This window comes from Rhinolophus sinicus, linkage group LG15, assembly GCF_036562045.2.
Source record: "Rhinolophus sinicus isolate RSC01 linkage group LG15, ASM3656204v1, whole genome shotgun sequence".
NCBI lineage: Eukaryota > Metazoa > Chordata > Mammalia > Chiroptera > Rhinolophidae > Rhinolophus > Rhinolophus sinicus.
In genome coordinates, this window is record NC_133764.1 from 44,037,447 (window position 1) to 44,049,806 (window position 12,360).

At 40.1% G+C, this 12,360-nt stretch overlaps 1 protein-coding gene across 2 annotated transcripts in view; it reads right to left on the reverse strand.

The window, feature by feature from the left end:
- Nucleotides 1-12,149, reverse strand: part of KAT7 (lysine acetyltransferase 7) — a 30,298-nt gene extending 18,149 nt beyond the window's left edge. For both annotated transcript variants that reach the window (XM_019740656.2, XM_019740655.2), the window contains exons 1-5: nt 11,966-12,149; nt 9,444-9,591; nt 7,123-7,299; nt 5,803-6,042; nt 523-605 (exon numbers count right to left, since the gene is read on the reverse strand). In XM_019740656.2, the coding sequence (XP_019596215.1) occupies nt 523-605; nt 5,803-6,042; nt 7,123-7,299; nt 9,444-9,591; nt 11,966-11,980 (663 nt within the window). In that variant the 5' untranslated portion in view covers nt 11,981-12,149. The remainder of the gene's footprint in view (nt 1-522; nt 606-5,802; nt 6,043-7,122; nt 7,300-9,443; nt 9,592-11,965) is intronic.
- Between the last annotated feature and the right edge of the window lie 211 nt (nt 12,150-12,360).

The window sequence follows — 12,360 nt, forward strand, 5'->3', positions numbered from 1 at the left end:
GTCTCCCTAATAAACTTTAATTAAAAAAAAAGAAGAAATAGCCATAAGTAGGTGTGATTGAGAGTAACAAAAAGGAAAAGTATCCCGTAGGAGTAGATGGAGAAAGAGAAAAAAATTATGGAAAACTTTTTTGAAGCAAATGTCTTCATATATTTTTAAGAAGAGAACCTAATGCATAAATATTGAGACCACATATTTATTTACGCAAATTAAGTCCTTAAGGTGGAAAAGGTCCCTCGCAATCTTTTGAAGGTAATTTTCAATGAAAAATAAGTACTACAGGGTGATGTTCCAAATATTCTATAGATAATCTCCTTGTTAATTTTTTCCAAAGCACTCATTATATAATTAATTCTTTTACCTGTCTGTTTATTTTTAAAAAAACAGTTATTTTTATGATGGTTCCTCCACTGGAACTCAAAAGTAAGGACCTTGCCCACTGGATCCCTATTGTTTAGCCAAGTGCCGGGCAAATGGTAAGTGCTCAATAAGTATGTGTTGAATAAATGAGAACACAATTACCTTGCATTCGTCAGCTGAGAGGTTATGATAGAGTGGGCATCCTGAGATGGAGAAATGTCTTTCATGTTTTCCTGTAAGGTGTCCTGTTGAAGGAGAAGAACACTTAATTTCAAGACAGAAGATTTAAGTTTAGAAAATGATATTATTCTCCACAACAAACCTGTTTTTTTGCTGTATCATTTTTATCAAGTATGTCTGATCAAACAGATTGAATCAGACAGACTGAATCCATCAAAGGTGGAGCCGTAACTTGTAGGCACAATAAATTCTTTTCTTCCATAGGTTGGATCTGGCAATATTTGAACATACTTGCCATGTTCAAAATAAACTATAGTTCATTCTGCTCTGATGACATTTTGTTCTCAAATTACAAAATATCATAAAGCCATACATTTATAATAAAGGCACAAAATTACAATCAAGAATATTCTCTTGGGCCGGCCCGGTGGTTCAGGCAGTTGGAGCTCCGTGCTCCTAACGCTGAAGGCTGCGGGTTCGACTCCCACATGGGCCAGTGGGCTCTCAACCACAAGGTTGCCAGTTCGACTCCTTGATTCTCGCAAGTGATGATGGGCTGCGCCCCCTGCAACTAACAATGGCAACTGGAACTGGAGCTGAGCTGCACCATCCACAACTAAGATTGAAAGGACGACAACTTGACTTGGAAAAAAAGTCCTGGAAGTACACACTGTTCCCAAATAAAGTCCTATCCCCCTCCCCCCAAAAAAGAATATTTTCTTGTGGTGAAATTTAACTTTCCTATGCTAAACAGATCAAGTCGTATGTATAACAAGTATACTTTCCTTTCTATTATGCAATCCTATCCAATCTGAATTGAACTTCTTTCAATAATCAATAGAAACTTATGAAAAATGAAGAAGGAAATGGCCTTTCCCAACACATAAATAAATATATTTTGATAATTTTGGACCAGATTAAACATATTCATTTTTTGGAGGGGGGACTGGTTTTGTTTAAAGATTTAGGCTTCTTCTATAAACAAACTTTTAAACAGGTCGTTTGCACAAGGCCCTCTTGAGGGGAAAATGTTAGGAATAACAATACAGAAACACTCATTTTATCTAAAGCATATCTCTTCATTTTTCTATTTTTTATGAAGTTATAATACACAGGTAATTGAACATTATTTTTTTTTAAAAGTCTCTTCAACCAAAAGGTTTATAAAACACCTAAGATTGAGAAGGATGGTGAGACAATGCTAATGAGATAAAAAGATAAATTGGCTAAGCTAAATTGCAAGTCTACAGACATTTTCTCCTTTGTTTCACGGAAAAAAGACATTTAATTTGGGGTAAAAAAGACACAGGGATTTAAAAAATTACACAAGATTGATATAATAAGCTTTAAAGGGCAAAAATAGTCCAAGTTCTGGGGGAGAGGAGAATTAATATGATATACAGGTTGCCAGTTCTCTGGGATTGTATTATTAAAAATATAAATTTATCATCAACAAGACAAATAGTAACAAATGTTAGAGAGGCTGTGGAGAAAAAGGAACCCTCATACACTGTTGGTGGGAATGCAGACTGGTGCAGCCGTTATGGAAGGCGGTGTGGAGGTTCCTCAAAAAATTACGAATAGAATTGCCATATGACCCAGCAATCCCTCTCCTGGGTATCTACCCCAAAAATCTGAAAACATTTAGAGATAAAGACACGTGTGCTCCAATGTTCATTGCAGCTTTGTTTACAGTGGCCAAGACATGGAAACAACCAAAATGTCCTTCAATAGATGAATGGATGAAGAAGTTGTGGTATATATACACAATGGAATACTATTCGGCGGTAAGAAAAGATGATATAGGAACATTTGTGACAACATGGATGGATCTTGAGAGTGTAATGCTGAGTGAAATAAGTCAGACAGAAAAAGCAGAGAACCATGTGATTTCACTGATACGTGGTATATAAACCAAAAGCAACAAAAGAACAAGACAAACAAATGAGAAACAGAAATTCATAGACACAGACAATGGTTTGGTGGTTGCCAGAGGGTAAGGGGGGTGGGGGGTGGGAGATGAGGGTAAGGGGGATCGACTATATGGTGATGGAAGGAGAACTGACTCTGGGTGATGAACACACAATGGGATTTATAGATGATGTAATACAGAATTGTACACCTGAAATCTATGTAATTTTACTAACAATTGTCACCTCGATAAATTTAATTAAAAAAAATAAAAAAATAAAAATATAAATTTAGAAATCCATACAATTTATCCTGGACACAAAAAACTACCCTCAATGATCAAACACCACGTGTAAAATGTAAAGTGTCACTGCTACAGCAAGCCTATTTAGGTATTAGGTATCTATAACTTGAATAAATTATTCAAGTCATGTCTTATTTTATAACATGTAAACTAAAACCATTCTAATGTGTCTATATAAAAAGTTTAAAAAATGGTAGATGGGGCCGGGCCCAGTGGCTCAGGTGGCTGGAGCTCTGTGCTCCTAACTCCCAAGGCTGCCAGTTCGATTCCCACATGGGCCAGTGGGCTCTCAACCACAAGGTTGCCGGTTCAACTCCTCGAGTCCCGCAAGGGATGTGGGCTCTGCCCCCTGCAACTAAGATTGAACATGGCACCTTGAGCTGAGCTGCCACTGAGCTTCTGGATGGCTCAGATGGTTGCAATGCGTCTTCTCAACCACAAGGTTGCTGGTTCGACTCCCGCAAGGGATGGTGGGCTGCGCCCCCTGCAACTAGCAACGGCAACTGGACCTGGAGCTGAACTGCGCCCTCCACAACTAAGATTGAAAGGACAACAACTTGACTTGGAAAAAAGTCCTGGAAGTACACACTGTTCCCCAATAAAGCCCTGTTCCCCTTCCCCAATAAAATCTTAAAAAAAACACAAAGTGATAGATGCTCTATTGACCCAACTAAGAATTTATCCAACAGTGATTCTAGAAAGACACCAAAATACAAACATACAAGGCTATCGATTACAGTATTGTTCAAAATGGCTACAAATGAGAAGTAATCTAAGTATCAATCAATATGGGACAATTTAAAATAATTCAGGAACTATCAATACAATGGTATTCTCGGTATCCTTTAAACAGATGGACCTCTAAGTGCTAATAATGTAAAATACCCAAGATGTCAAGCCAAAATTGTTATTTTCCTCATTATGAATCATAACAAAAAAGAAACATGTACATATACATGTGTGCTTATATATGCACAGAAACTTACTAGAAACATTCATAAAAAAACTACCAACACTAGTTTTATATCTGGAGCATTGCTCTGGGAATATGAGTGAAGAACTTTTACTTACGCACTTCAAGCTCTCCTGTGGGGTTTTCATTTTTCACAAGCACATAATACTTTTATACCATAATTATTTTTGTAAAAAGGTTAATGACATTGTTTTGCCTAAAATAATCAGTGGAACAGGATCAAGAATAATTTTGGAAACTCAGGTTCATACTTTTCAAACTCTGACCATACATTAAAACCAAAAGTCAAAGTAAACATTCCTCTGATGCAACAGATTTATATTTACCATCTCGCCTACCTCATTAAAGGGGCTAAGTCCTGGGCATAAATAACACACTATCAGGCCCCTACTCTGACCTTATCGCCTTCTCTGCATTTTGGTCACTCTGCCCCAGACATATTGGCCCCAAAGTGTGCCTCAAACTGCTTAAGCATTCTCTTGCCCCAGACCCTTTATACTTGCTGTTTCCTCCTACCCATAATACTTATCCTTTATCGCCCAGATACTCAAATGGCTCCCTCTCTCACTTCTTTCAGGTTTCTGCTCAAATGCCACTGTACCAGAGAGGCTTTCCCTAACCTACCACATGTTTGTTTGTGTATGTGTGCATACACAGGCATATACCCTCTTTATACTCCTTACTTTCCTTCCCTTCATAGCATATATCTCTAGTTGATGTGCTATGTATCTATCTGGTTTGCCTTCCCCAGCTAAGACTATAAGCTCCATGACAGTAAGGACTTTGACATATTCACAATTACATTCCCAGAACTTAAAAAAGTACCTGGCACATGGCAAACATTCAGTGAGTATTTATTGAATAACTGATTAAACATAGTACATAAAATAAAAGTAACAATTTTGGGATGCATAAACAGTGACTAGCAGAGGTCAGGAAAGTTCCTTTCCTTGCTGTGTGGCAAGTAGTCCTCTTACCCTCTTAAAGCACATTAGCTCTTTCTTGTACTAGTGCTTATATGTTGTCTGGTCTTAGTTTTTTCATTATTTATCCCAAGGAAACTGGAAACTGACTTAAGCCTCAAACAATTATCTTGAGTAACAACTGGTATGGCATTCAGAGGAATTTCTGCTCTATTTTATGCATTTTGAAGGACTGAATTTATTTGAGAAACTACTGCTATGACTAGCAAAAAGATCCAATAAATAAAACACTAGGGAAAATGTACTGATGGTCTGCAAAGCAACAACTTACTCTATTCTACTTTTTCTGAATTGTGGCCACATTGAGATGTAGACCCCCTAGTGAAAGGCCCCTTATCTCTCAATCAGCGCCTTCCAACTCCAGACAAAAGCTTCAGCCCAACATTTGCACCTAAACTCATCTAAGGAGCACAATTAAGGTTTAAACCATTACAAGAATCCCTCAGTAAGAGGTAAAAGTTTGTCCTGAGAAAACAATGAAATATTCATCTGAGAAGAAGTATTTATCTAATGAATACTTACTAAGTATACAAAGCCACAAGACCTAAAACTACTGAAGTCACAAAAAGCCAGGGTCTCATCTGTACTCTTTTAGTTTCACTGCCTCTTGATAAGCATGCAATCTGTTTTTCTCATTTCCTTAACAGCTATGAGCATACAACTAATCTGCACCTTTAATCCTCAGTAAGCTAGAACTATGCACCATACATTAGGTTGGTGCAAAATTGCAGTTTGAAGGTTAAAAATAATTGCAAAAACCGCAATTACTTTTACACCAACCTAATATTTGAAGATAACTGGTCTTGTTTCATTTTTGCCAGAAAAAAAAAATTTTCACTGGGAAAAGCTCTCAATAAACTAAATGGTGCATCACACTTAATTTCCTTGCAACCAGATCTATTATTATGGACAACAGGCCAAGAAACAGAAATGCTGTTATTCAAGTGGGCCATTATTACTCGAGCGTGTGATCACTGATGAGCCTGAGAAGCTGGCTTGCAATAGAACACTAGATATTTCTGGGGGACCCTGATTCCAGAAGGAGAGAGAACCACAGAACACAGGATGTCAGGAAGCTGGGGCACACTCACCTAGAGAGTTACAGCCTGGTGTAGGACACTTCATATTAAAATTGTAGCTTTCATGGAAGCGACGGCGCTTGGGACGATGAGAAAGATCGCTGCCTGAGTCCTTCAGGGACATGTCCTTGGCAATGCTCTCATCGTGAGACACATTAGGGCTGGAGATGTCTATATCAGACTCAGAAGAAGGTGCATTTCCAGTTGGAGTACGAGGTGGAGACTCATCATGATCAGCTGTATTTTTAGTTTCTAAAGTAAAAGCAATTGGTAGAATTTGTAAATGGGGTTCATTACTTTAGAGGTTTACTCTTCAAAAGTTAATTGGCTTCCCAGATCCTCTTTCTATATTTAACCAGTAGCTTTCAACCATTTGTCTGCTAAATAAAAAAGAAAAACGAACACTGTTCCTTTTGTGCAACTTTAAATTCTGACTAAAATTAAATTTGGTTTACCTAATACATTTCACTTATCTGTTTCTCCTAAGCCCCCAATCATGGGTAATCAAAACTGGATGTAAATAACTTTTTAAAAACATTACCATCCCACTCTCCTTCCAGGAGATACGCAGGATGGAAGACAAATGAAAATGGTTCTTTCTAGATGGCACTAAACAGACTTGCTGTGAGTGTAAACAGACTTGACTGTTGAGTTAGTTATTGCGTCTCTAATAATTCCAGACTAAGCAAGGCCAAATAGATCCATCTCAAAGGACAGCTCCAGCCAATTATTTGTGGGTGAGTGGCCACCTAATGTTCCAAGAGCTATCCATTTTTGTCTGAAAAAAAAACTAGTAACCAAAGTTTTTATATGAAATCTCTGTATTTTCAAATATTAGCAACAAAAAAATGTATTTTTTTTTAAATGTAAATACCATGCAAGCAAACCAACCAACCACGCTGGCAGGCTAGAAGCTCATCAGTCTGTGACCTCTGCTAAAGGCCCCTGATTTGGGCTGGTGAATTACAATTTCAATAGCTTATCATTCCTCATTACTGAATGACGCCTCCTCTCAGAAATTCAAAGGTCAATGGACTGATAAGCATGGCTATAAGAAAATCTAGTCTAAGCCTTCTTCATTTGTGGGTAAGAGGTACCTAGTCTTTTTTGCTTACTGCAGGTCTAACACATCCAGCTACTCTGGATGTCAAGAATACTGTAATACCAAACTGTCCTCATCAAGACACAAGAAAGGAATCAGGCAAACAGCATTCACCTAGCTGAAATTTTATCAGAATCAGGCATTTATCTGCAGTGGCCCCAAGCCTTCCTTAAGAAGAAATTGACCAGAGCTTCTCTGTAACGGGTCCAAATCATATCATAACCACTCACCTCTATCTGAAAAGTCAACCACTTGTTCAGTTTCTGAGCCAGACGAACGAGTCTGCCGAAGCGGGTATTTTTTCGGAGTCACTGGGGTAGGCTGCTGCTGACTTCGGGTCACTCTCCTTGTAGAATAAGCAGGCTCCTCAGTGCCAAAAGACTGTAAATTTCTAACAGGACTGGAATCTGATCCCAATTTTAAAAGATAGTAAAATAATTAAAGAAAAAAGAAGGAAGTCTGTTTTATTTTCCACCCATATGATTTATTACCATGTAGGCCCTCTTCATATTTTACAAAATCCAACAAATCTTTAAACTATCTATTTTATTAAGTGAAATATAAGCAAAAGAGCCTAGAACAGGTATAAAGATGCAATAGCACACAGAATATAGTTTCTGTTCTGGAATCAAGGCTGAACAAGATTGTTTCACTCCACCATTCCAACTAGCTGGACAAGTTAATCTCTCCAAGCCTGTCTCCTGATCTATAGAAAGGGGAAGATCCTAGTAGCACATTTCTCATGTTTGTATTCCTCACAAGGAATAAGTGAGGTAAGTCATGTAAAGCACTTAACGTGATGCCTGGTACGTAGACCTAGTACTTTATAAATATCAGCTGCATCCTCTTTCTTCCCTTACTCTATCCCATCATAAAAGAGATATCCTATTTACTAAGGGTATAGCAATATACAAATATTTCCTTCCTTTAGGGATCTCTTTTTTCCTTCCGATTACCCTCTGCTTCCCTGAAACAAAATCATAATAGATTCATAAAGGATAAGGCAAGAGCATAGCTTTTAAAATTCTCTTGGATGGCAAAACCTATTCTGAAGCACCCAGCAGCTTTTTACATCTACTAGCTGATGATGCTTAAAAAAAGGAATAAAGGAAATTCAAAGCTGAAATTGAAGCATATTTTAAACAAGAGAAGAAAGGAAATTCTCAAACTTGTGTAAAAGTTAGCCCACAGCTAGGTTATCAGCTTGCACACCTCCAGGGGGCTCCCTTTACAGTATTTTGCTTTAGCGGGGGCGACCTTACACAGACTACATTGTGAATGGTGTCCTTAGCAACTGTGCAACTCCATGGTCACGAAGTATAATAACTAGAAAGAGACCCAGAGCTCATGTTATTTCCTAGCTGTTTTGAATCTTTAAAACTTTGGTGTTCAGGGCATGGCCAATTACACTTTCTAAGAACATTACGCCCTTTCCCTTGAATACTCATATACTGTTCCTTCTGTCTATAATAACACTTTCCCATCTTTCAACTTGTAAATTCCTACTAGATCCTTTACGATTTCCATCTGGGAATCCTGCCCTAGTTTGGCTGCGCCGTATCTGGGCTTTCACAGTACTCTATGCAAACCACTCTCCGAGCCCTTACCGCGATGCATCACAATGATGAGCGCGTATCTCTCCCTAAACTGTAAGCCCCTTGAGGGCAGAAGCTGACTTTTCTCTCATGGCATTCCAGATCACAGTCTAGCACCTGGGTTATAGTAGCCATTTATCAATATTCCCATTGTGCTAAACACAAAACTTAAAGTAAGAGATCAAGAGACAACAGTTATACTTCAGCTGAAATGCTAAATTCAAACATAAAGGTTTCTTCCTCTCATCTTGCAACATGCTCACATAGCAGTAACCAAATCAGCACTATTTAAGTGCTCAAAGTATATCACATTCCCCCCCCCTAATCTATTATCACCTATTGATTATCAGCTTTCTATATTAACTGCAACCTTCTTTCCTCATTATGAGAATCCAGAGCAGAGCCAGGCAGGGTCAGGAGTACCCTGCAAATCTAAGCCCAGATGGCTACTTGCACTAGAGAACCTTCCAACACTGAGATTCTCTATTGTTTACTACCAAAGCAAAATTCTGGGCACTTACAACTAATAACTGGGTCAACTATTTATACATATTAATTGCGTATCTGACTATATTACAGCCTTAAACATTTGGCTTTAGAAGTACTGGGACCCCTCCAATAATGAGTTCAAGGGACTACTTTAAGTCCCCAAGTCTAAACCATTCTAACAAAAGGAAAAAAAAACATCTAAAAAAAAGAATTAAATGATTCAAGACAGACATACAATGTATCATACATCCATTATACCAGACATAGTTCCTTTGGGTCTAGAAAATGGACAGCAACCTCAACGGGACCATTTTTTAAAAACCTGACGCTTCTGCAGTCATTTACTTGGCATGTTACCAGATTCTGTCACTACATCAAGCCAAGGGACCAGTTTCCACCTTAACCAGCACAATATGATGACCAGCCAGTGAGTTGTGAGGCATGGTCAGCAAGAAGGAAGCCTTTACCTTGGGAACTCTGGCTCAGCCGGGCTGAGGAGCGGGTGACGCGGGCAGATCGCCGGGATGTGCCATCACTCTCTGAACTGTCTGTGTGCTCGAGATCTGTAGAAAAATCGGAATCTTCGGTTCCATCTGAACTACTGCCTGCATTCCTCTGTAACACCATAGATCCAGACATTAGCACAGAAGCATTTACTCTGTGGGTTTATATTAACACTGGAAATAAAACGAACTGTGATGCCAAAAACACCAACTTCAAACCTAAAAAAGGATTCCACAGCCAACTTCCTGTTATTTAGAGCATTTAAGTGGAACAACCTACAAATAACATACCTTTATTAAATAAATGAAGAATTAATTCTTGCTGTATTAAGACAAATTTGATTCTAAACAAGTCTATTTGGAGGTCAGTATTACAAACTGGAAACAAACGTACCCAACTCAAAAAGGTATGGCTGACATAACCATGCACTTACAGAAAGTCCAAGGTAGTGAGAAAAATGTTAGTGCTAGACCCCATTTAACTTTAGGGTAGCTGTGGTTCAAAGTCTCCATGAACAGTCATCACATTTTAAAAAGCCATACACTGATTCAAAATATCATGGTCCACAACTCTGATCCCAAAAGAACTTAAGCATAAAAAGAATAAAATTCTTCTTTCTTATGTTATCTATAGTTGAAGTTTCTCCACAAGTGCCAAAAGTGCTTAAAAAAATAAAAACAAAAAAGGCAGCTTGTACACAGAGACTTGTAGGCATTCAGAAAGAGGATTTTTAGCTTCCTTAGGCATGATTAGCCATAAGCAGTTTTTATCAATTGAGCGTTAACACTAAACCAGAAAGGGAAGCTTATTTGCTAAAAAAACAATACAGAGCTTCAGATTACAAGTCTCCTATTCTTTATTCAAAACCCTTAGGACTTTATTTAGAATTTCATGATTTTTCAGATTTTTGGAAAGGGAATACTTTGCATATATCCTGCAAATAACAGCCCATAACTAAACACATTAGTATTTCTGCAGGAAAATATATAATCACGCTACTAAGGAGACACAAAAAATGTAAGTTGCCTCAGGACAGTTTAGGACAGGTTTTGCCACCAAATAAGTTACAAAAAAACTTACATTTTCAAGAGCTCTTTGTATTTGGGGTGGGGGAAACTGTGGACCTATTCCAAGGCACCAATACTATTCCTGCATTTGGTGAGCCTTAACATAAACACCACCTACCAATGTAGGTCTTTTTAGAAGACATTAAAAAGTATAAATATTTTATTTGAAAGCCTCTGTGAAGATAAATATTTCTGCAGAAATGAGCAAGAATACTACCCAGCTTTCCAAATAGTTCAAGGGTAATCTGTCCAGAAATGAACGGCGGTCACAGAAAATCAAGAGGATGAAGGGGGTTTAAAGGTCATCTAGTCCAATTACCCAAATACTTGAATCTCTGATGATCTCTGACCATCCCTTCCTGGCTTGATCCTGGAACTCAGCTCTTCTCTTCAGCTTCCATCAATCTACTTCCCATCTTACTCCAGAGCAGACTTACTTACTCCCTCACTTCCCTCCCATAACCCTTTGTACATGTACTTTTAAGTAGAGAATTTACTGGATCCTGTTTTCCCCCATCAGACTGTGATTTCCTTAGGCCAGGGATCATGTCTAATTAATTTCTGACCCCCTAGCAACCACAACACTACAAGTAGTCAATAAACATTTGCTGAATTGAATCTGTTCTGCAGTGCTGGCTCTGCCACCGCCTAAACGAGTGGCTTGGGACACTCCATTAGGCCTGTTTGTTCAGCGGCAAAGAGATGGGGGTGTCCCAAAGAGATCTCCTAAGTCCGGTGTAAGTTTCTGAATTTACTAACTGCATTTTCTAGGGCTGTCCAACTAAGCAAATAAGCAAAAATTACGGCTTAGATGCAATAGGACAGAGTGGGATCCCTTGGGAGTGGGCGCTGGTTCTTTGCCACCCACTCTTCTGCTTTGTTGTGCCCCCCGCCTGGAAAAAAAAAATGCTCCAAAACCCCGCCTCTCCACCTATCAGCATCACCAGCCAGAAGGGCGTGGATTCGTGCCACCCAATAGTGGTCCCGCTAAACCGCACCCCCACGGGACTGACTGCCAAGCCCAGCCAATCAAGAGAGGAGAGATGGCTCTCTACAGCCAGTCTGAAAGTCGTACGGCCTGGCTCAGACACCGCCCCCGCACGCGGGGAGGTGACCGTTGGGCCCAAATGGGCGGTGTCACCAGCCAATCAATATGCTTCTAGACGTTTCAGCGACCAATTAACGAGAAGAACGCCTCCGAGCCAGGCAAGCAGAGGGCGGGAATAGTTGCAAGCATAGGCCGAGGCCAGGGTCGGGCCCACATTTTTCTGTGGGGTATGGACAGAGGAGAGGGTTGCCAAGCTAGGTTCCGGGGAGCGGGAAGTTGGAACCCAAGGAGTGTGAGGCGTGGCCAACTGCGTCACGTTGCCCAGTCGACTGTCCTTAGAAACCCGCCATCCCTCCTGTCCCGTTCTTACCTTCCTTCGCGGCATTGCCGGCGGCTGCGGCCCGACGGTTCCGATTCGGGCAGCGGCGGCAGCAGCAGTAGGAACGGTGGCTCCGGCGGGCTCCGTGGCGGCCTCGGTAGCAGGCCCAATCCTGCGGACGATCCCAAGTGCCTCCTGCTTCACAGCGTCTAGAGCTTTCTGCGCAGGCGCCGCGGGCTGAGGCGCTTTTTCCTTCACTTCCGGTTGAGGCTCACGTCACCTGACGTTACGGGCCAGATGGGTGCTGGGAAGTTCGCTCCTTCTGGTGAGGCTAGTGAGCGCCATGCTGGAATTGGGCACAAAGTAGAAACGGGGGCCAGCCATTTCTAGTTAGGGGAATGGCACCCTTTGTGGACGTGAGTAGCCATTATTGTTTGGGGCAGAAG